The sequence below is a fragment of the Artemia sp. Qi Xiang Cuo genome, chromosome 14, assembly GCF_049724085.1.
Source record: "Artemia sp. Qi Xiang Cuo chromosome 14, ASM4972408v1, whole genome shotgun sequence".
In the NCBI taxonomy this organism is placed as follows: domain Eukaryota; kingdom Metazoa; phylum Arthropoda; class Branchiopoda; order Anostraca; family Artemiidae; genus Artemia; species Artemia sp. Qi Xiang Cuo.
In genome coordinates this window covers 17,774,565-17,799,856 of record NC_142807.1, presented here as the reverse complement: position 1 = coordinate 17,799,856, position 25,292 = coordinate 17,774,565, and the positions used below count along the sequence as shown (strand labels likewise).

Sequence of the window (25,292 nt, the reverse complement as noted above, 5' to 3'; positions counted from 1 at the left end):
AATATACTGGCTTTGTTAAGGATCAAATTTGCACTTTACTGAAAAAATATAAATGTTTTTACTTTTATAACTTTAATAAATCAAATAATATTAACATTTCCATTGCTAAATTTCAGTATATGTATATTAAACTGGCAATGCACATTCATTTGTATTTTTTTAGTAAAGTGCAAATTTTTTCTGGCCTTGGGAAAGCATAGGGGTTTTGCGCCCAACTTATGTTAATTTCTGCTCATTTTGAGTTTGACTCGGTTAATTATTGTAATTTCAGTTCGTTTTACGTTTCATTTATTTATCGATGCTGATTTGTGGTAGTTTCACGCTTGGTAGATTATTTGATTTTATTTTTGCTGAATCTATAAGCTATAATACTGAATCTATAAACTATAATACTGAATCTATAAGCTCGTGTGCTCTCATGGCTCTTGAAACAGCCTTACCACTAAGGATATGCTTAATGGTGTTACCGGCATATAGGGATTTGAGCAATTCTTTTATTCCTATTTCCGTCATCAAGTGCCCAATTGGTCCAAGGAAGCTCATACGACAATGGAGACCACCGACAATGGGAACTGCTGTCTTGATAAAACTATCAGAAGGCTTTTGCGTTGATGATGTTCACCGCTTTCATGTACAAAGGTTGGTTGAAAGTAACAACTGGTACCATTACGTGCTGGCGTGCTTTATTGACAATAAAACGTAAAGTCGTGTATACACAAGAAAGATCGGAGGGATTACAGTTGATCATAGGCAGAAAAACAATCGACAAAGAACTTGCATGCCATTGTAGGTCAATGCCATCGAACTTGGTGTCAAAGGTGATGGTTGGGATGGGTTTGCACACAAGTCTGTTCTCCTGTTGGCTTCTGTTGTAGAAGAAGAAAGGGACTTGTCCAACCTGTTGGAGTACTTTAAGGTTTACAACTGCTCTTTGAATTATGATTTGAAATTTGGGGAGCCTTGGTGTGGCAGCAGCTAGCAAGACCATCCCATGGAAAGTACCTTTTCCTTCGATAGTGCAAATGTCGTGGTTGACATTATCACCAATGAACTGCATGAAAGTTTTAGAAGTCATCCCTGGATATTCTGTACCATGAGTTACTGCAGCAGAACGCTCGAATCGAAGCACTTCAGAGTAAGAAGCAGAAAAACCTAGTTTATTCATCTGATAGATGAGAAAACATGAACCAGATTGCCGGTGTAGCTGGACTCCAAGATATACTTGTGAAGGAGCGAGCAAACATCGGGGACGGCAATCCTGCATTATTGCTTGACCGATTGAACCAACCAGTAGGTAGTGAATCTTCAGCAAACAGGAAAAAAGAAGCACCACGGAATAGGATATTAAACTCTAGTCAAAACGGTTTTAGAGGGTTTTAAAACCGAATTGATAGACCTTTGTCTCCTCTCCAAATTCTGTAGAGCCATCTGCCTATCTTTTCCTTTTAGAGGATATCTTGATTTCCCTCTCTTTTTCCCTTGTAACTAGAAAACGGGGGGAAGGGCTAGTGGCAGAGCAATCAAAGTAACATATTCATTCTTCTTGCACTGAGAAACCCCAGGAAACAAGTCTTTTAGACTGTTGTACATGATATTTATTTACCCCCTCTTTTCTCCCTGTTAGTGGGGAAAAGGGTGAACGACTTATTACACAGCAATAAAAAAAAAGCATATTCGATGTTCTTGGACCCAAGAGCATCAGGAATGCTATTCTCAGCATCAAAAACTACCAGTCGTGGATTTTCGAGTTTTCCTTGGGATTTTCCCCTTTCCCCCCGTTTTTCACCCTGTTCCGCCAAGGGGATTCTTGGGGAGTTTTGGTATGTTGTACAGAATTTCTTTCTCTACAAGATGGTGTAAAAATCATTAATATTGCAATTTTGTCCCAGATTGTCGATTTTTCCTGTAGATTTACTGGACTATTCCGGCAAGACCTAAAAAATATTGTGGGAAAAAATGTTACTCCTAAAAACATAATAAAAAAAAATGAACCTTAAGAAGAAATTGTTTTATTCTTAGCCCAGTCATAAGGGGAAATCAGTGTGCGAACCCTCCAATAATAGCAAAGACAGCCCCTATGGGCAAGACGTAAGGGAAGTGGGCAACAACGTAGTAAGTGTCGTGGAGTACAATATCAATTTTTGAGTTTGAAAGGACAACTCCAGTAAGACCCCCAAAAAGACAAACCCAAGGGCTCATAATATGGAAGGGGGTTATAGCAAGCCGTGTCCCGTGGACAGTCCCGATCCATCTAAAAATTTTAATTCAAGTAGGGATCGCAATGATAATAGTTGCAGGAATGAAATGCGCCCGGGGATCCACGTCTATACCTACGGTAAATACATGATGGGCCCAGACAACAAAGCCAAGAATTCCAATAGCAAGTATAACATAAACTATACGTAACGTGTCAAATGCCTCCTTCATTTCTCTCTCTTGAATAATAATGTTGGAAACTATGCCAAATCCGGGTAAAATCAGAATATATATCTCGGGATGACCTAAGAACCAAAATAGATGTTGGTAAAGAATGGGGTCCCCGCCGCCCGCTGGATCAAAGAAAGAAGTGTTTAAATTACGGTCAGTTAACAGTATAGTAATAGCCCCTGCTAGAACTGGGAGAGATAAGAGTAAAAGGACGGCCGTAATTCCTATGGGCCAGACTAAAAGAGGAATGCAGTCAATAGATATTGGTTGAGGTCGTATATTGATAATAGTAGTAATAAAGTTTACTGCTCCTAGAATTGAGGAAACTCCGGCTAAGTGAAGAGAGAAAATAGCTAAGCCTACTGAAGGTCCAGCATGGACAATGGCGGAGGAGAGAGGGGGTAGACTGTTCACCCAGTTCCTGCGCCTCTTTCCACTATAGATCTATCTAAAAGAAGATTCAGGGAAGGTGGAAGTATTCAAAAGTTCAAGTTGTTTAGCCGGGGCCCCCTAGCATAATAGGTACAAGTCAGTTACCAAATTCTCCAATCAGGATCGGTATAACTAAGAAGGAAATTATAATAAATGCATGAGCTGTTACAATGACATTATGTACTTGCTCATCACCAATTAGGGAGCTGGGTTAACCCAGTTCCTCCCGAATAAGTATACTTAAAGAAGTCCCGACTAACTCAAAAATTTAATTGTTTATTATGATGGCCCTCTTCGTCCAGGGACCTATTTTTTTAGCTTTTAATCTGCTTATAATAATATAGGCTGTTGGCCGTTTGGCCTAATTTTCAAGCAAACAACGTTTAATTTTCATTTTTTTCTCAAAGAAGTTTTTTTTGTATCCAGTATGTACATTAGGGTCTCCTTCGCCCAGTAAATTAGGGATGAAAGTTTCAAGCTGTTTGAAAAAAAAAAAATCAATCCCATTTTGGCATTTTCAGAACCCATGCCCTAAAACCGATCAATATCCTTATTTTTTGTTATATTTAGTTAATTTTTTCACTGAGGACCATTTGTCACAAGTTTCAAACTGATTAGGAGCAATGCCGTTTTTAGTCCATTTCTGTGTCTCCTAACGCTCTTTCACGCTGAGCAGAAATGAGTGGTCCTCTTGTCCTTGAAATTTCAAGTTGACGAAAAAAAAATGTTTTTTACAATTTTTTTAGCATAATTTTGATGATCCCCCCTCCACCACCCCCAAATAAATATCTTTCGTGAAAACAAGATTCACTTGCCTACGGGACATAAATTTTAAGTCTCAAGTCCTGAGGAAAAAATGTTTGTTGACTCTAATTGTTTGTACTATTTTCTGACTGTTAGTATAATTGCTGAATAGTGGTATAATTACAGAAAGTATAATTACTTTCTGAAGTCTTGTTAAAGTGTCGTTCTCTTAACTAGCAAAATATTCGAAAATTGTAATTCTTGTATTATATTAATATTAGCATGAGGCGGGGTTCAGTCAATTCGAAATTGAAAGTTCAAGTTTCCCTTTTAACATTTGTGATCGAAGGGCAATCTGTCCGTTCTTCATTCCCTTTTTTACCATCCACTCTCCCCATGGCCTACCAGACATACAAAAAAGATCCCAATAACCATTTCGCTCGGAATTAGGTTTACATTTGAAATCTTTTCGACCTGATTAGTTTGAAACTTGCAGCCGTAGGTCTATTGACCAAGAAGAACAAACGTTAAAAAAATTGTTTAGGGAAAAGTCCCCCTGAAAATTGGATTCAAATGTGCGAAAGGCTGTTGTTTTTTCTGATCGTCTCACGGCTTGTATCTTAAAGTCCTAGGGATCAAGCATACCCTGATGTACAAAAAATAAAAATGAAAAAAATAGTTCTCCTGAAAGAGCCATAATTTTCTTTTTTGAATGGCTTGAAACTTCTATCCTCCTTTCCTTAGGCTAAAGGGGCCCCAATACAAATAGAAAATAAGAAGTTTTTTTGCTTGCTGGAAAATAGTGCTTGAAAAAAGACCAGAAAATGTTTTAAAATTAAAAATTTAATACCCTGATTCGTGATGCCAAATAAAGGCCAAATCCTGTTTTCCAGTTGACTTGAAACCTTTGTCCTCAAATTCTTTTGCTTTGAAGACTTTTTTTTTACTTGGGTCCCTGGAGAAAGGGGGGTTAAGTTCTTCATAAAGAGAGGCCTAAAAAGAGCAAAAAGCTATTTTATCTGATTGGGCTAAAGCTTATATCACTCAGTCCTTTGATCAAGAAGATCCTAATACAAAAGAAAAGAAAAATATATGAGGAAAGAAAGACCACGTAGAAAAGGATGATCACTTTCTGGGGAATCTTCATAGAAATATACTGTTTTAATTATTAGGAAGGATGGATCCATTGATAAGAGTTGACGTGTCAAATAGAAGTTTGCCTAGGCTTTTTTAGGGAAGGGGCGTTGAAACACACACATGAAAATTTTTTCCTACCTTTTGGTATGGCATCATACTTGCACATAGTGAAGGAAGAAGACAAAGTCCTCATAAGACTGAAGCCATCTGGGCTATTAAGACTTCGAGAATATATGCATAAGATGTAATTTTGATAGTTTCAATCCCCTCCCCTGATCTCTAATCTGTAATAAATCGTATTGCCCCTTCTCACTTACTTTACTTCCGGCGGGAATTAGAGGATGTACTGCATGCCTGGCACAAAAGGACCTTGGAATGACTTCTGACGACCATTTTGTTTGATCGGCTCCACCTCCTCTGGCGCTGTTCGGCCAGTCTTCGTTCCATAGATCTTGACTGGAAACCCAATAGCACAATATATTCTTCGAGTCTTTGCCACATTTTCTTCTCTTGACCTGGTTAATGTTTTCAGGAGGGTGCTGGCTCGCAAACAAGGACGTCTCGATATATCGTACTAGTAGAACGACACAAACAGTGTTTAAGAATTTAGGCGATGTTGTTTGATACCAAGCGAGTGGTCTCCTGGTTGGCTACAATGCATCCTTACATCCTCTAAAAAAACAGCAAGTTTTTTCAACTGAAAGTAAGGAATAACTGTTAAACTCAAAACACATAAAAATTGTTCCATATATGAGGGGGGCTGCCTTTTCCTCAACCTTCACTCTTGTAACACCAATTAAAACCTTAAAAATAATTTTAACCAATTATATTTAAAGTAATAGATTTTCATAATGACATTAGATTACATTTAGTTATTCATAAATACCTCTAATTAAAATTCAACGGCCCTTCTAGTTGAACAGTCTTTACTTAAAGAATTGTGACAAAAAGTCACTTTAGCGTGAGGGTTGAGGAAGGGGTAGCGCCATCACATACGGAATAATTTCTGTTCTTTTTAATGTGACTCCTTGCTTTCAGTAAAAAAAAAAAACGTATAAGCCATTACTTTAGCTTTATGGGCCTCTGCTGGTGGCCCAGACCATGAAAGATATTTCATTTAACCCGTTAAGGCCCAAGAAAAAAATGTCGGAGATTCTAGTTGTCCTTTTCACCAGTTTCTTTTTACCGCATAAGCAAGCCAAAAATGCATTTATAGATTTTTCCTGTTTCCGGTTTCTGAGATACAAGCTGTCCTATTTATAGGACAGTGACCTCTAGTGGTATCAAAGTTTACACGATTTCATTAAGTATATTTTTAATGCCAAAGACTGAATTAAATGCAACACAAAACCAAAACAAATCAAAACTTAGTGTGGTAAGACGCACAACAGCCAGTGCAGCGGGTGACGTCACATTTCTCACAGTAGCTCAGCGGTTTTTTCTTGCAGTTTTCGCCTTGGCATCGTCGCTGCTTTTCGCGCTTCACTAGGAAGTGTCCTATTCTATCCTATCGGGTGCTGACTGGTGGCACAGAAACTGGTCTTCCTTCTAACATTGAAGGCCTTGGTTCCCCTCTTCCGTAATTTGTTTTCAAAAGGGCTCGTGTGACCTCCCGTCTAAAATCTACAATTCGTTTCCATTTATTTTTCAACCACCAAATTGAATAGTGTAAAAGTATTTAAGACAGCCAAGTCTAAAAGGCGCAAGAATAGAGCCCAAAACCATTTTTATCCACTAATAGACACAGCATACTTGCTGACAAGCCAGTCATGTAAATCAACTCCACCCATGTACCGGTTGTATTGCCTGAGTGGATGCGTCTGCTGTACTGCCGTCTTTCCCATCGAACCCTTAACTCTTCGTTCAACCGGTCTTAGTGGATCTAGGCTGAGATGGTTGGATGCAACAGAGACAACGTTATTGTCCTGCCATTTTACGACCAATATATTGTTGGCTGCATCAAACCGATAATCATAGGCTCCACGTTGCTCCTTCTTAAAATCCTTGTTGGAAAGGAGAGGGCACCTTGCCAATCGGTTTTCTCTAACCGTCCCAGTCGCTCGAAATCCAGCTTCTTTCAGATCACACAAAAGCTGATGACTTGTAAAGAAATTTTCAAAATTTACCTCATGGCTTTTGACATTTTCAACAATTTCCAGAAGTCTTTTCACGACTCGAGACCCTAGGCCTTTTTGAGCAGTCTGAGATGGGGCACTAGGCTCCTTCCCCGAGTACAGATGAAACTGAAGGCAATAGCAATCCAAAGTTCATATAGCCCATAGTTTATATCCAAATTGACTGGGCTTGCCTCGGATGAACTGTTTCAGTCTATGTTTCCCGTAATACTCCACAATCATTTCGTTGATGGATATATGCTGCGAGAAAATTCCAAAATGATGAAAGTGTGCGTTGATTATGTCAAAGAGGGGCTTCACCTTGAAATCCCGCTAATCTTTGAAACTTTGAACTGTATCGTTGTCCACAATGTGGATGTTCTCTTTTATCTTCATAAATCGATTTCTGGACATTGCTTGCTTGACCAAATCACTTCCAAGATTTTCATCGACTGACCAATAAGCTCTTTGGGAGTACAATCTATTATAGCCCGAAAAAATCAGTATTCCCACGAACACACATATTTCGTTAGCTGATGTAGTGAAGTCAAAGTTTCCCTTAGACGTCGCATATCTAACCGTTTCACGAGAAATGAGGTCAAAGAATTTATCGTCTAGAAACGAAGCCAAAACTTCTACTGGTATTTTTCCTTCTATTGCTTCTCGGGCTTTCTCAAGCGCCTGAGCCGCTCCCTCGCCCAAGTTTCGCCAAGGAAAGGCTCCTTTTTGCTTCCTCCATTTTGGGTTCACGGCTTTGAACTGCATATTCTGTGGCCCACCTCTCGAAGTTGATGCATCTTCTTCTTCTGTGAGGATGATGTTGTCGATGTTTTCACATTGTTCTTCTTCAAGAGGACCTGGTCTAAAATCTACTTCAACAGTTCCCGGGACGTTATTTACAATCAGAGCCACCGTGTCGTCGTCATTTTCTTCTTATTTGTCAGATGCTTGAGTTGGACTAGGGGGGAGAACAACAGCCTAAAAATCTACACATGCGATTTTTTTGTCTTCCAGGAGGTCTAGATGTTTACTAAGTGGAATGCAGGGGTTTCTTATCTTTATTTTCAGGAATATGGTAGACAAAGAAAAATGTATAGAAAATTCTACAGATATTTTTTCCATGGCGACTAATAGGCTAAAGCTGAAGGATGATAAAGAACCCACATTATTATTGTTACTTTTACTTATATCCGATCAAATGGGGAAAAAACGGATTAATAATCATAGAAAACAAGAAAAACACAGATGGACATCACAAGTTAACTAAACGTATAGGTTGAATACTAGGAAGAAAACTGTAGAGAGAATTATGACTGAAACTAGAAAAAGCGTAAAGCTTTCCCCATGTTGTCACAGCAAGGAATTAACCAAAGAATTTCATTAAAAAAAAATCTCAAGTGAAATTAGCTATAAAAACGTAATCCTTGAAGTTTCACGTTCGAAAAGCAACCCTTACAGCCCACTGTCCTGTAAATATGACATCAATGTAAAAAGCCGTAAAACTTTGAACTTACTTGTCAGGTCTGTTTTTATTCAGGAATACGGTTAAATATACAGTTGTCTAACTGCTGTCAAAGTCACTACTGTCTGGGGGAACTCTAAATATTTTTTACCGAATTTTGAAAACTACCGTTGTGCAATTACGCTAATTGTGACCTAAATAACACCACTGATCTGATATTGAATGATCAACTAATCTAGAAAATTAACCTAGATAGCTTGGTCACCAGGGACGCCTTTATCGCTAAAAGCAAATTGTTCTCAGTGTAACTTTAGCCACAAAAAATTTAAAACCAGATGTCCTATAAATAGGACAGTGGGCCGTAACAGGTTAAACATCTAAATATAAACGAATCTAACCGCAAGGAGGTGCTTTGTCCTTTTCTCGCCACAATTATTTTCCAAAGATGTACGTAAAAACGAAAAAAAAATCAAGAAAAAGAAGTTAACTAACAACCAGTGAGGATTTTTTTCCGCCATAAAAACAAGAACAAAGCAGATATATTGGCATATGCCTCCAAAAAGCGGTGTTGTACTATAAAAAACTAATCTTTGGAAGTATATAGGAAAAAAGAGCTACTTTATGATACGAAAGAGAATAAGTACCTGAAAATCAAAACATAAATGAAATAACTCCAAAAATGAAGAAACTCTGAAATATAAACTCTGATTTTAGTCTTCCTGCAGTATATTATGTTTATTTTCTTTCTTTAGGACAAGAAATTGGTCAGACGTTGAAAGTCAAGATGTTCAGTATCACAGCGGTAGTATGAAGGCCGCTCATTAATCCACCTCCTTTAAACTTACATAAATTCGAACATGTACGGTGTATACTGATATTGTCAAAACACAAATTCTTCAGACAATTGGCACGGTTTTCGAATGAGGACTTGGAAAATTGGCAACGTAAACTTCATGATGTGTATGAAGCACTTACCAATCCTCCACTTCTCTATGCTGATATGAAGAGTCATATTGGTGACTGCGGTGTTCTACGTTCTTCAGAAGGTGCATACTATAGAGCGAAGGTATGTGAATGAAATAGATATTTGTTATATTTCTTTGTGAAGTATCTATTGCCAGTATGCTACGTTTTCACTGGCGTTTGGCTGTCCTAGCGATTAATGCGGCCTGTCTGTTCAGTCGCCAGGGAAAAATTTTTGGGTAATATTATAGGGATATTGAACTTATCTCCGGTAAATATTATCCAGTATATATATATATATATTTATATATATATATATGTATATATATATATATATATATATATATATATATATATATATATATATATATATATATATATATATATATATATATATATATATATATATATATATATATATATTTTTTTTTTTTTTTTTTTTTTTTTTTTTATATATTTATATATATATATATATATATATATATATATATATATATATATATATATATATATATATATATATATACAGTAATGGGCGTTCTTATCTTTTCAATTTAAGAGTTATGGGGCCCATCATGCGTCGCGTATTTCTCCTTGGCTCCTCCTTCACGCGTGCGTAAGGACCAATTTATATACCTTTGGCATGCTTTGTCACGCTGTTAGGAAAATTACCGATACCTTAATCCGCTGACCACCCATTTGTGGCGCTGCTATGTGTCCTATATCTGAAACAAATATGTGATGCTGTTTATAAAACTTTTCTGTTGTACAAGCTTTTATTAAAACGAAATGCCTCCTATCTCACAGCGGGGATCACCCACATCGGCGCAGTATCTAATGAAGAGTTCTGCAAACTCCTCTACTGCTTACGCACTATCACGGACCAGATCAAAAGTCATCAACTTCGCTCACTTGGTCTTGGCCAACCAATGCCACCAAGTAAAATACCAAAGGTCACCTTTGAGGGACTGATACATGGAACACGACCTCGAGGCCGACATTGCAAGAGATGTCTTGACAAATTTAATGGTTGGAATTCCTCCCTTCCCTCATCTCCTCTCAAATTCCACCGTTTGACGTCAGAAAGAGCCGAATACCATCGTCATACTCATCACCTGGTGAGAAGACAAGAAGCCCCAATACATCCACAGATGCTGTATGGGATTAATTCAAGTCAATCAATCATTTTATTAATGCTAAAACACTATTACATACGTAAAGAAAAATTATTTGGCCCAAGAAGCCTGGCTTGTGGGCCATACAACACAATAATAAAGCAATAAAAGAACCATGAATATTACCCTAAATCAAACAATATATATGAAATAAGGATTAAAGAGTATAAACACTAGCATACAGTAAAAAATTTTTTTTATAATAATAACGATAAATAAGGGAAAAACAAAAAGGGACAAACACTAGGAAAAGATAAAAAAGGGAAAATAAACAAGGAGAGGGAGAAATTACTAAACTGGAAAGACCCAATGAAAAACTGCCTTTGGATGGAATTCCATAATTGAATTGATTTATAAACAGGAGACCTCTGGGCTGCTGTAAATGAACGTTTAGGTAAAATAAGTCTACGAGAAGAACTACGTAAAAAAGTAGAGTACCTATCTGAGCCTGTTTGTGAAAAAAAATTGCTGCAGAGGCGGTGGAAGTGTACCTAGAAAAGCAGAATGCGCTAAATAAAGATTACTTTTACCCACAATACGATCCAGCAGAGCTATTCCAGTATCATTATAAAGAGGAAGGGTAAAGCCGAGGGAGAAGAAAGTAGCCTTCACTGCCCTGTTTTGGGCTCTTTGAAGTGAGCAGAGAAGAGATTTATTAGTATTACCCCAGACAGAGCAGCAATAAGAAAGGTAAGGAAAAATAAAAGCATAATAAAGAGAAAGCATAACATCTGGTGCAACATTGAAGTTAACCCGCTGCAATATTGGAGACTGGTGGAGGATGAGGAAACGGGTGTGACTTATATGAGGTTTAAAAGAAAGAAAACAGTCAAGATACACACCAAGAAATTTCACCATAGCAGCTTGCGGTATAACATCATTCCCATAAGTCATGATGATTGGCTCCCTTACGTCTTTCATACGATAAGGGCTCCTAAATTATTCACTGACACCTTTTTATCTGATGATAGTCGTGGCATTTGAACAGCACCATTGTTTCACTTTATGAAAAAGATCTTTAGCGCGGCAATAGGCGGAATGTGGATTAGCTGCACCACTGAAAAAGTTACTACCGTCAGTAAATATACTAGGATGCAAATGGGGATGAAGACCATCAACGAGATCATTAATGTAAATTAAAAACAAAAGTGGTCCAAGCACAGAGCCCTGTTGGACACCCTTCAATATAGGCAAAGTAGTGGAAGAATTACCATTAACCGAAACATACTGAGATCTTCCTGACAGATAAGACCTTAACCATTCTAGTTGAACTCCATGTACTCCAAATAAAGATAGCTTAGACAAAAGAACAGAGGGGTCAACCATATCAAAGGCTTTTGAAAAGTCAAGAAATAGACCCAAAACACACAAGCCCTTGTCCAGATTTACATGCACAAACTCTGTTGCATCTGAAAGTGCAAATGAGGTAGAGAAAGTGGGACGAAAACCATACTGATGGTTAGTTATGAGAGAATTTCCTGCAGTCGTATTAGTACTAAATACAAATGAAGACAGTGTACGATACACTACCCTTTCAACAACCTTAGAGATGACAGGAAGAAGAGAAATGGATCTATAATTTGAAATTAGAGATGAATCACCTTTTTTATGCAAAGGTAAAATATTAGCAACTTTAAATAAATGAGGGAAAACACAAGGAGAAAGAGAGAGGTTATTTATGTGTGAAATGGGGTTAGAAACAAACTGACCATTTTTTTTTAAGAACATTATTACTCAAACCAAAACCATCAACTGAACGGCTACTTGGAAGCTGGGAAACAATGATATAAATCTCAATATCACTGCATGGGGAAAATAAAAAAGACTTTTCTCCTTTGGGAAAACTACTAATTCTACTCTTGGGTTGAATGGGAACCGAAGGAAGAGTGGTGAAATACGAATTGAAGGTGTTTGCTGAAGAATTTTTATCCACAATAGATCCATCAGCATTCCTGTAGTGACATGGGGGGGGGACTGTTTGTTTATTGCGAGAAACAGCTTAATTAACTACAGTCCAAACCTTTCGCAAGTTCCCCTTACACTCATCAATTCGACGCGAAAAATAGAGCTTTTCGGCTGCACGTACTGAAGAAGTACGTACATTTTTATAATGTTTATACTTCAAAAGATCATCCTGTGTTTTACTTTTACATGCAACCTTGAACAGAGATACCTTCATATGTGTAGCATTGATCAGACCTTTGGACATCTATGGGCATTTGGGTGTAGAATTCCTTGGTCTCTTCCTAAGAGGAAAATGCTTATCCAACAGAGCTCCCATACGACACACAAATAAACTTGTTACACATTCAACATCATTAGCTTCAAGAACACTAGACCATTCATTACTCTGAAGACTAAGAAATAAATTAGAAATTTCTTTATCTGTAAAAGTTCTAAAAGAAGACTCACCTTGCTCATTCACAGTAATCTCAGTCTTAGGCACAAAAAGTGATAGATAAATAGGGAAGTGAGTGATCAGACAGATCAGTGAAAACAAGACCAGAAGTAAACTTCAATTTAGGATAATGAGAAATGAAAATATTATCTATCAAAGTGGCAGAACTTCTTGTAGGATCAACGCGAGAAGGAAAAAAAATTGAAGGAAGTAGCCCAGAAGAAGAAAGTACATCAAAGAGATGGTCACATTCATCACTTGATCCAACATTTAACATATTACAATTAAAATCTCCCAAAACACAAATACGTTTTTTAAAGAAAGTCCCCACACCTGAAAGCTGATCAAGCAAATGACAGAACAGATGTGTTGGAAAAGGAGGGGGCTTATAAAACAAACAAACAGTATCACATGCAAACTGGCTTTTCAGATCAATGACAAGAGAATAAACAGTCCTACTATTAGATACTACTGAAGTAAACAAGGATTCAAGGTCATACTGTCTACTAAATTTAATATCAAATTTTATAAATAAAGAAATGCCCCCTGAGCACTTTGTTACCATTCTAGGGACATGAATAGCAATATAACCATGCATATCATAAGCTGTTAAATTTTCACTATCGGATAACCATGTTTCTGTTAATCCAATTACATCAAAAGGGCAAGAATTATCAGACCACAAATATGATTTCAGACTATCCCACTTACCTCGTATCCCACGTACATTCAAAGAAAATACATTAAACCAACTATTTAAAGAGAGAGAAGGCATGATTATATCACAAAAATCAATAGTGGTGTGATAGTTGCAACTAGAATTAACCATAGATTCAAGAAGAGGGTCAAGTGTGTGTGCCTCTTGTTTGCCAGCACTACTTGGTTGCTCAAAGATAACTGATTTAAGAATAGAAAAATTCAAAAGAAAAGAAAAATCACCGAGATTTACCACACATAACAAATGCACACAATATCTATACAAATGAACGAAATATCCAACAAGCCGGTGAAATAGCAGAGGGTAAATTGAAACTAAAAAGATGAAACTTATAGGCAACAGCGAAAAGAGAGAAAAAGAAAAAAAACTGCAAGACAAAGAACACTAACAAGCTACAAAGCTAAAAAAAAATAAAATAATAACAAACAATTACAAGGACAAAGGCAAAAACAAAATAAAGAAAAGGCAAAACAATAAAAAAGCAACCAGAGGAAAGAGTTATCAATGGTTTACGCAATTCACTTAAAAGAATAATGTAAAACAACATAAATGCAAGCATAAGTAAAACCATTAAATCATACAAGTTTAAAAAACAACAACAAAGAAACAGAGCTAAAAGGGGGAAAATGTTTTATTTCAGTCCAGGGAGGGGCTTGGATGGGCTGTAGTTGACTGATGGAGAGCATCAACTTGAGATGTCTCTTTAACAGTAATCACTTTACCATCAGAAAGCTGGGTAAGTTTTTCTCCTCCACTAGACCATTTAGAGCTCTTCCCAAGCTTTGATTTAGCATAATTAAGTAGCTGAAGTCTAGGCTTTGTAAGTGACTCAGAAATAAAGACACCACTACCTTGCAAACTTTTCTTTTCTCTAAGAATAAGCTGCTGCCTTCTTGAACTACAAAATTTCACAACAAGTGGGCGAGATTTCAAACCTGAGCCTTGTTTTCCAATCCTTCTAACAGAGACTATGTCATTCTTAGTCAAAGGACTACCAGGAAATCTAGTACTGCAAAATCCAAGAAATTTGCTTTCAGAACCAAATAGGATCAGCTGATTTGAAATTTTCATTTGGTCAAACTGATCACACAGATGATCCACATTGATTTGAATTGGTTTCAGAGATTTTTGCAGCTCTGACAAACCTGAGTCAAGCAAATGAAGAGAGGATTCAAGCTTTGACATCCTCAAATCATATTGTTTTAGGGATTTTTCCACAAGCACATCAAAATCCATTTTAAGACTATTGTATACCTCTTGTTTAATGATTTCCATATTGCACATGAATAGAGGCAAGTTTTTTAACAGAGGCCTCAACCAAAGAACCAACCTCATTAGAGAGTGCCTCACTGACAACTTCTGCCATAGTAGATTTAAGGTTTAGGTCATTAAGTGAATCTGCAATTAGCTTCTGCCTGTTCTTAAGGGTGTTAATGTGTGAGGTGAGCATAGCAATCTGCTCCACTGTACTGGATGGAGCAGTCTGATCTAATCTCTCTGTGACTAGGAGGTCTATAGCTCTTTTTTGAGTTGTCATCCATGACAACTAAAGTGAACTAAGTGGCTAAAGTGAACTCCAAACTAAGCTAATCAAGCTACAAGCTAACAGCAAAAAGCAAGGAATCTTCTGGCTGGCACAAGCAATTATAAAAGGGTCTAATGACAGCTGAGCAGAGGTGTAGGCACCAGGCAGAAAAATAAAAAGACTGTACCTGGGGGTTCCCCAATTGCACCCCTGGGGTTGGGGCTGCTGGGCTTGCCTGCCTTTTCCACTGGACTGGTAGGCAGGCTAAACCAGTTCTTCAGACAAATTCAATTTAACAAGAATGTTAATGATGCCAGATATTACACTTAAATAAACAATATAAATTCCAGTCTGCTTCCTAATTTTTGAATTTTTGCGACTTTTTTTAGTCAAGTAAGTCAAGACATCCAAATTCTAGCTGTAAACTCATTTATCCTATTTGCAGGTTCTCAAAGAAAACGCACAAGATTTGGAGGTGATGTTTATTGATTACGGAAATCTGCTGACTGTCGACCGGTCGGAAGTTTTCCGTCCTGTGTCCATGAAATGCTGGAATCAGAAGCCGTTTGGTCACCTATTCCAACTTGACGCCGATGTTCCCATTATCGCCTGTGAAAAATTGACTCCTTTATATGTTGACAAATCAGTTGAGCTGCAAATATTAAAGCAGGATGAAAACATCGCAACTTGTGTATTTACTGACGTTTGCTCTGCCACAGACTCAGTGCAAGATTCCATTGAATCGGTGGTGGCTAGGGCTCATGTAAATTCATCGTTTGATACTATAATTTTTTAAGTAAGAATTTTTTCTTAACATGTCTTCCTATGATGGGGACTGATCCTAATTTTATACCCTGCCATCTACCAAAAAGATACAAATAGGCTAATTATAATTATCTGAAATATCAATATTTAAATCTAAGAAATGGTCAAAGAAATATACAAATCTGTAACTTAATTTAGTATTTGAAACACTAAATTAACGGTCATTAAGAAATCTTTTCTTTTGTCTAATATCGGATAATTGAAAATTGACACTTTTAATAAAAAAAAACCTGATGGACGAATCTCATTAAAAGTACTTTTAGTTCAAGGTTTTATATCTTGGATATGATATATGATTTACTAGAATTTGTTTTGTTCAATACTTTTATGTGGTTTAATGGTAATTTATATAAACAAATCTTTTGCATTCCTATGAGTGGGAATGCTAGTCAATTTATAATGGACTTGTTTTTAAGTCAATTAGAATATTAATATATTATAAGTATAAATAGCCCAAGTAATGTAAAATACTACCTTTCAAGTAATTACCTCTAAACCATTATAAGGATCACAGCTGCTGTAATTGTATCCTAGATCCTCTTCTAATGAAGCTAGTCTAGGAGAGATGTCTGCAAATGATCGTTCCCATTTTTGTGTCCTTAGTCAAGTGTCAGTTGCTGTTGTGTCACTGCTGTTTATGTCACAACCTATCTGAGAACTGAGTTTTTGGGGTCCATTTTTTTGTACAGAATATTCTCTGGAGTGGTCCTTTTTTTTGACTAAAATTAGTTCTCTAAGTCTCTACTTTTAACCATTTTGTCCTTGAGGATCGATCCTAGATCCTCTTCTAATGAAGATAGTCTAGGAGATATATCTGCAAATGATCGTTCTGAGTTTTGTATGCTTTGTCAAGTGTCATTTTATGTTGTGTCACTCCTGTTTAGATCACAACATCTCTGAGAACTGAGTTTTTGGGGTCCATTTTTTTGTCCAGAATATTCTCTGGAGTGGTCCTTTTTTTGACTAAAAATAGGTCCCTAAGTCCTTACTTTACACCATTTTGTCCAAGAGGATCGATCCTATATCCTCTTCTAATGAAGCGAGTCTAGGAGAAATATCTGCAAATGATCGTTCTCATTTTGGTTTCCTTAGTCAAGTGTCATTTGCTGTTGTGTCACTGCTGTTTATTTCACAACCTCTCTGAGAACTGAGTTTTTGGGGTCCATTTTTTTGTTCAGAATATTCTCTGGAGTGGTCCTTTTTTTGACTAAAATTAGGTCCCTAAGTCTCTATTTTTCACCATTTTGTCCATGAGGATCGATCCTAGATCCTCTTCTAATGAAGCTAGTCTAGGAGAAATATCTGCAAATTATCTTTCTCAGTTATGTTTGCTTAGTCTAGTGTCATTTTCTGTTGTGTCACTGCTTTTTTTATCAAAACCTTTCTGAGAACTGAGTTTTTTGGGTCCATTTTTTTTGTCCAGACTATTCTCTGGAGTGGTCCTTTTTTTTGACTAAAAATAGGTCCCTAAGTCCCTATTTTTCACCATTTTGTCCAAGAGGATCGATCCTAGATCCTCTTCTAATGAAGCTAGTCTAGGAGAAATATCTGCAAATGATCGTTCTCATTTTGGTTTCCCTTGTCAAGGGTTATTTGCTGTTGTGTCACTGCTTAGTGTTGAATAAACCCTTAGATACGTTGTGAAGAAATACTGTTTTTGGAAGTAAAAGATGGTGTCTATGTACTTTGATGCTGAAATAAAATACTTTGTACTTCATAGTTTATCATTGATGAAATTACGCATCCTTTTGCAATAATGTATATGGATATTATGGGTACATACTGTGGGTAGTCTAATCAAAATAATAGTGTCCTTAATGCATGTGATAATAATATTATTAAATTAAATATGCTTTTTTTTTTATTTCTTTTCATTTTAAATAATTTTAGCTTCAAAAAAAAAAAAAAAAAAAAAAAATCCCCAAGAAGAGAGAAACGAGTTATTATTTATTTTAATTGAGTGTCTTTATTTTAGTTTCACTGTTTATTTTGAGGCTTGTTTTTGTACCTGTCCTTTGGACTTTTTTCTGTATTTTTTTTTTATTATTTTGCACTGGGGACGGTTGAGCAGAGGTCTCAACCGAAATATATGCATAAATTTTTCACTGGCTGTTATTTCCCTCTTTTCTCTCTTTGTTATTTTTGTTTTGTCATGATTCCCCAGTATGGTATCAGAAATTATTGAATTTTTATTTCCGCCCCCCCCCATGTGTCATTCTTTTTTATTACGAGCGTCTTAATGGTTTTCTAGCACATGAAAATTATTCTGTCTCTTTTCTTTCTTTTTTCCAGTTTTCACCTTTTTTTGTACCCTAAGCTTAGCATTATAATAATATTAAATATATGCAATGTAGAATAAATAAATATATTATAATAGTATTAAATGTAATACCAACTGTCCCTAGCACAGACAAACAAGGGACTTTAATCGATAGGAAAGTTTTATCAGTAGCAGAAGCGAATCTTCAGCATTTTTATGGGGGGGGGGCAAGAAGGGTCCATATCTCGATAGTCAAAGGGCATGGGATGTATAATATCTTCTTTCGGCACATTATTGGAGGGGGGCAATGCCCTCCCTTGCCACCCCCAAGCGACGCCCCTGATCAGTAGCGTTGTTTGCCTCTTTAAATTTTTTTCGTCATGTTAGAACTTCTGTCTTTTTATATGGAATATACTGTTTTCTTAGTGTTGTATTGTATAAAGCTTCAGTAGCTGTTAAAACATTTTTTCATCTGGTCAGAAACTTACATTTCACAATGTCTGGCTAAAATTAAACTGTTCATCAAGCTTAGTTTACCATTATTAGAGCTCTCATCAAAAAGGCCTCGTGTTTGTCTGATTAGGCAAGAATCCATATAAGATATAACTTGGATGCCTTTTCTTAAGTCCAACTTTTATTTGTTATGTATGAGATTCCCTTGATGTTGAAATATAGTGACTCCTCTCGTCCCTCACTGCAATCGGGTCGGTTACAGATCCCAAAAAGTCACAAAGAGGAGATTAGCCCTGACTTTGAGTCAAGCTGTGTTGACATCTAATAATATGTTCTGGTAGATGTGATTTTCAAGACTTAACATGTTCAGCGTTAAATTAATGATAACATTTTAGTGTTACTTGTCACTTGCTACTTGTAATTCGTACTACTTGTCAACTGATTGTTTTCGTCGTCTTGTTTTTTTCCTAAGAGGAAAAATCTGAGCTATTTCCTCTCTCCCCAATGAAAACCTGAAATGACGTCTTTAAAGTATACAGGAATGGGTCTCAGTCATTATCTTGCAAGGTTTCTAAAAATACTATTTATTTCTTGAAGTAATTGATAAAAACGTGAAAAAAAATTGGAAGGTTTATTGATGTGATAATCGTAATAATTTGAACTGAATGCCTCTTAGTTCTAATCGTTTCTGAATAAGCCTCTTCCTTTAACCAGTCTAGTTTAAATGGAGTAATTATGGAATAATGATAATTTTCGTTTTTATCTATTTTTTGCTGTTTTGCTTGCATTTCATTTTCTTCTCCCTATTTAAAATGTCTGGGCTTGTTTTGAAATAAAAAGACAATAATAAGCTATATTTTCAAGAAAAACTCTGGCGAATTCTTGCAACATGCTGAACGACAAAAACATGCTGATATTGATGGTCGCCAAGGTGATTCTCGTCGCGGTGTACCTCGAGAAAGAGGGGGACCCCAACGAAATGGTGACACGGAACGGGACCGTGTGTTTATTTAGACCAAAAACATTAAAAAAAATACAAGTGTGAAAGGAATTTTAGGTAATCATATTAATTTATATATGACAGATCTATTGAGACTGTCAAGGCCTATCAAACTCTGTTCGGGGGGGGGGGCTTAGCATTTTCGAGAAAGGGCGAGGGGGTCAGATTTAAGGATGGCCGGTGTTCCAAAGATTGTCCTTTTCGGCCAACCGTTTAGGGCTAAACGAAAGGCAGATTGTCCTCTATTGGGGTGGGAGTTCTTCGTAAGGAAAGATTTAAGGGAAATTGGAACTTTTTGGAGGGTGTAAAGAGGGAGATTTAAATAGATCGAGATGGGGGAGAAGCGTGCTTAGTTATGTTGGCTATAGGCGGCTTGGTACTGCAATGAGTTTTTATAATAGATCTATTGATTCACCGAGCCATGATTATGATAATCCCTCGACTTATACTAAATTTGCTTTAAAAATCGGAAAACTGTTCTTGTTTCAACTAATATTCAAGGTATTCTCAATCTAAAAAAAAACAATGTACATTCAATTTCAATAATATAGCTATTGACAGAACTAAATATCGGCCATAGAATTATAGCAAAATTCCAAAGATTGTACAAGAAACCTAAACCTTCATTATTGACAGTTTGAGTTGATGATTCAATCTATCAAAGAAAGGGCGCTGTAACAGTTTAATTTTGTTTTACAAACACTGAATAAAAACAATCAAAAGACAAGAGCTCCCAGACAATGAAAGATTTTTAATTTAAACATCTAAATTTAAACGAATCTAACCGCAGGGAGGAGCTTTGTCCTTTCCCCGCCACAATTGTTTCAAAAGACGTACGCAAAAACGGAAAAAAAAAATCAAGAAAAAGAAGTTAACAACAAGCGAGGATTGTTTTCCGCCATAAAAACAAGAACAAAGCAGATATATTGGCTTAGACCTCCAAAGAGCGGTGTTGTACTATAAAAAACTAACCTTTGGAAGTAAATAGTAAAAAGGAGCTACTTTATGGTATGCAAGAGAATAAGTATGAAAGAGAATAAGTACCTGAAAATCAAAACATCAATGAAGTTACTCCAAAAATGAAGAAGAACTTAAAAATGGGCAAGGGAAAATAGGGCTAGGCATGAATTCTGCCCATGGCTAAAGAGGCACACTGTCTAATAATTGGATTTGCAATTACAATAATAATATATTTTTTTTTGTTTTAAAATTGTCTGCTCCTGAACCTTTGAACTCTGAATATGTACTGAACCTCTCTATTAGACTATGATAAAAAAAAGATTTGAAAAAATATCCCCTGTATCTCTATTTAAAGGAGATCTTTATGTATGTTTTTTTTTAATTACTTAAGACTATGATAAACCATTTATTGTGGATACTGAGTTGACCTCATCAAAAAAGTGGAGTTGGGTCCTCGCCCGATCAGTGGGGGTCCAAGGCAGAAGGAAAATCATCTTTTTTACTCTAAGTCTTGAAAGATTTTATCTATTCAAAGTTCGACGTTAACATTCCTTTGACAGGATCTTTGGTTATTCATTTCTTCATTTTTGGCTCTTCGTATCTGTTTTTGTTTCTTGATTTTATTCATACGGTATGCATTGCTAATGTAGTCTCAGAATATATTTGCTTATTAGGCCTCAACTTCCAATTGGTTTGAACTCCTTATGGGACATTATAACCACGAATATTCTTATTAATGCTATAAAATTTATTATGATGTTTTTGATAAAACTTAAATTTTACCAAGTTTTTAATAAAATTAAATTTATGCAAATTTGTATCAAAATTATTCTTCTAATTAATTAATTTTATTTATTTTAAATCTTATTTGTACTTATTTACCTGCAAGACTGCGGACCTTGCGGCCAGGGTCCCAGGTAGAAATAGACAGGGTCCCAGATAGAAATATGATGTTCTTACTATGTAATTTTAACGCCCAGGTTGGTAGAAATAAGGATAGATGCTATCCCAGCCTAGGTAAATTTGGTATAGGAAAAGAAAACAGTAATGAAAACAGACTGTTGTAATTTTGTAAGTACAACAATCTAGTTATAACCAATACGGTGTTTGATCATAAAATGGCTCATAAGTTAACATGTTATTCACGTGATGGTAAGACAGCAAACCTTATTGATTATGTTATAGTAAACCGAAGACTGGCAGGATCGATACAAGATACTAGGTTATATAGGAGGGCTGTTGTTGATGTTAAGAGTAAAGATCACCATCTAGTAGTGTCAAGGGTTAATTTAAAGCTGAAATATCGGAAGGGTAACTACCTCCTGGGAAGTTATGATGTTGTTAGACTCCAGGATGAGAATTTGAGAGAAATTTTCCAGGAACAGTCGAATGCTAAACTTGAGAGTTTAAGATTTGATAATGTGGAAGAAGGTTGGAATAGTTTTAGAAAAATAATTTGTGAAGTTTCTGAAGGTGTCTTAGGGAAGAAAGCTAGAACTGCAGCTAAGAATATTAGTGAAAGCGCTTTATGTTTAATAGAATGGAGAAAGGACTTGTACAAGAATTATCTGAGTGATAATACATATGAAAACAAAAGGAATGTAAAGAAAGGGGAGAAAGCATTAAAATATGAACTAAGGGGTGTAAAGTGGAGGCCATGGATAAAATTGCCGAGGATCTGGAAGATGCAGCTTGACGGCATAATAGTAAAATATTGTACTGGCATGTTAACAAATTGAGAGGGAGTAGTCAATCCGGACTTGGCCCAGTTAAAGATAGGAATGGGGCCACAATTAGCGATAAGGAAAAAACTAAAGAGAGATGGGCCAAACATTTTGAGAATTTTCTTAACCGAGATAAAGTTGCAGGAAAAGATATAGAGGAAAATGAAAAAGTTTGTGATTTGTTTTGTGAGGAAAACTAGTGAAAGTACTAAAAGGATTAAAAGGTAATAAGGCTCCAGGTGCTGATAGGGTGGTAAATGAGTTTCATAAATATGGTGGCTCTGAATTTGGTGGAAAATATGGTGTCTTGATTTTTGAAAAGGGGGAAGTACCTAACGATTTTAGGAAAACATTAATTAAGCAACTTTATGAGAAAGGTGATAAAAGTGAGTGTGGTAATTATTGAGGCATTAGTCTGGCCTCTGTAGGTAGTAAATTACTTAGTAATATGACACTCTTTAGACTGAGTAATGCCGTAGACAGAGTTTTAAGAGAAGACCAGTGGTGTTTTAGAAAAGGTAGAGGATGTGTAAACCGAATTTTCACTCTAAGGCTAATAATTGAGAAGTGCCTGAGGTGTCAAACACCTTTGGCCCTCAGTTTTATCGATTATGAGCAAGCGTTTGACTCTGCTGATGGAAGATCTTTAGTAAAGGTTTTGTCCTTTTATGGTATACCAGACAAATATATTTAAGTGATTGGTGCTATGTGCGAGAATAACACTGCTGCGGTTAAAGGAGGAGATGAGGTTAGCAGTTAGTTTTGTATTAAATCAGAAGTTAAGCAGGGTTTTGTTCTATCCTCGTTTATCTGGATTATTTAGATGGACTCAGTGTTAAGGAGCACAGGAAAGGCAATGGGAGACCATGGAATCAAATGGAGAGGAAAAGGTCTCCTCGATTTAGATTATGCTGATGATTTAAGCATCCTAGATGAAAATATGAGCAAAATGAATGAAGTTTTAGAGGTTTTTCAAGCTCAGGGTGCTAATATAGGTTTGAAAATTAATGTTAAGAAGACTAAGTCACTAAGGCTAGGAATAAGTGAAGATGAAAGGTGACGTTGGGTAATCAAAAGATTGATCAGGTGGGCAGCTTCACTTACCTTGGTAGTATTATTAGTAAAGATGGTGGGAGCTGTGAAGATGTTAAAAGTAGAATAGCCAAGGCTCAGGGTGAAAGATTTAAGGAAATGGGAACATTGTGGGTGGGTGTAAAAAGGGAGGCTTTGAATAGATTGGGATGGAGGAGGAGCGTGCCTAGCTTTGTTGGCCTCAGGAAGCTTGGTGATGCGATGAGTTGTTAGTAGTAGTAGTAGTAGTAGTATTTGTATTTTAAATATTTTTTTTTAAGTATTCTTATGTAACCACAAATTATCTTTCTTTTTATCCAAGTTAATAAAGTTTAATATGAATATTAGTATTTTGAATAATTGTTTTCATTCAATGACTTTTGTTTTAGGACTCTTGTTACACGTGATTTTGTTTGAAGGACTATTAAGTTTTTAGGCCATGAATAAATACTGTCTGATAAAGAAAATGTGTGTATCATATTGCATCGTATTTTGACATTACATAATTGAACTTTGAGTTAGAAAACGTAAAATCTTCTGAAGATGGGTTGTTAGGACGCGAGGATGGTCAAGGCAGTAGCTGGGGGTAGGGATTTTGGAGTGCTCGAAGATACCCCTAAGTCCTCATCTCTCCCACAGGAAAGTCTTTAGAGGAAATGAACATTAGACATCAGAACCGTAGTTCTAAGAAAAATAGTTTCTAGAAAAACAAATTGTAATGAATTCATATCAACCTTCTATGAGGTATGTTTAAAAACACTTGTTTTGTTGCTATGCAGGGAATTTTACGGAAATTTTCCCTAGAGGGAGGGGTGTAAGATTGAAGAAAAATGTTATAAAATGCAAGAATTGTTCGTTTTTGAAAATGTGTGTACTCCGTAAATGGAACTAGAAAATGGTCCGTGCAAAGGACTGAGACGAGATTTCCTGAATGATGTTGTATTTATTAAGTATTATTATAGTGTTTAATAGAATCTATTATACTTTATTTCACGTATGCCAAAAATCTTCCTGCTTATCTGATAATGTCAAACCATATCAGATTTTGTCGCGTCTTTCAACTTTGATTTCATTAATAAGTGGTAGTTGTTCTAATTTCACCCTCTAGCATTAAGTACCTTTTGTATCTGGGTTAGTTTTTGTTGGCTTTCCGTTGAAATATTAATTAAAGAATACTCCTTGTAGGTCCTGAAGAAGGTCGAAAAGGTCGTTTTGATTATGAAGAACGTAGTACACCGCAGTCACCAATATGACTTCATATCAATATAGAGAAGTGGAGGATTGGTAAGTGCTTCATACACATCATGAAGTTCACGTTGCCAATTTTTCAAGTCCTCATTTGAAAACCGTGCCAATTGTCCGAAGAATTTGTGTTTTGACAATATCAGAATACCTCGTACATGTTCGAATTTATGTAAGTTTAAACGAGGTGGATTAATGAGCGGCCTTGATACTACCGCTGTGATACTGCACATCTTGACTTTCAACGTCTGACCAATTTCTTGTCCTAAAAAAAGAAAATAAACAAACATAATATATTTTTGTTTATTTTAGTACAAATACATGGATAAGAGCCTGCATTAACTTTTGTAAACTTGTCATAAGGAATAAGCAATGTAGGGGAAATGCTCTACACTATTGAAGTGTTTCCGAGATTTCAAACTCACCAGCAGAGGCCCATAAAGCTAAAGTAATGGCTTATACGTTTTTTTTTTTTACTGAAAGCAAGGAGTCACATTAAAAAGAACAGAAATTATTCCGTATGTGATGGCGCTACCCCTTCCTCAACACTCACGCTAAAGTGACTTTTTGTCACAATTCTTTAAGTAAAGACTGTTCAACTAGAAGGGCTGTTGAATTTTAATTAGAGGTATTTATTAATAAATAAATGTAATCTAATATCT

The 25,292-nt window shown here is 36.2% G+C and overlaps 2 protein-coding genes across 5 annotated transcripts in view; one reads left to right on the top strand and one right to left on the bottom strand.

Annotated features, from left to right (window-relative positions):
• LOC148944225 (DNA primase large subunit-like) overlaps nucleotides 1–543 on the bottom strand; it is a 36,021-nt gene extending 35,478 nt beyond the window's left edge. The window contains exon 1 of the mRNA XM_089099868.1: nucleotides 394–543. Coding sequence (XP_088955994.1) covers nucleotides 394–543 — 150 coding nt within the window. The remainder of the gene's footprint in view (nucleotides 1–393) is intronic.
• The window catches only part of LOC148944224 (uncharacterized), a 34,755-nt gene extending 9,787 nt beyond the window's left edge, over nucleotides 1–24,968 (top strand). For 3 of the 4 annotated variants that reach the window (XM_089100538.1, XM_089100540.1, XM_089100539.1), the window contains exons 2-4: nucleotides 9,069–9,382; nucleotides 15,541–15,891; nucleotides 19,498–19,654. In XM_089100538.1, the coding sequence (XP_088956664.1) occupies nucleotides 9,317–9,382; nucleotides 15,541–15,891 (417 nt within the window). In that variant the 5' untranslated portion in view covers nucleotides 9,069–9,316 and the 3' untranslated portion in view covers nucleotides 19,498–19,654. Of the gene's footprint in view, nucleotides 1–9,068; nucleotides 9,383–15,540; nucleotides 15,892–19,497; nucleotides 19,655–24,573 lie in introns of those variants that run through there. The other variant, XM_089100541.1, reaches the window with a different exon arrangement.
• The last annotated feature ends 324 nt before the right edge of the window (nucleotides 24,969–25,292 follow it).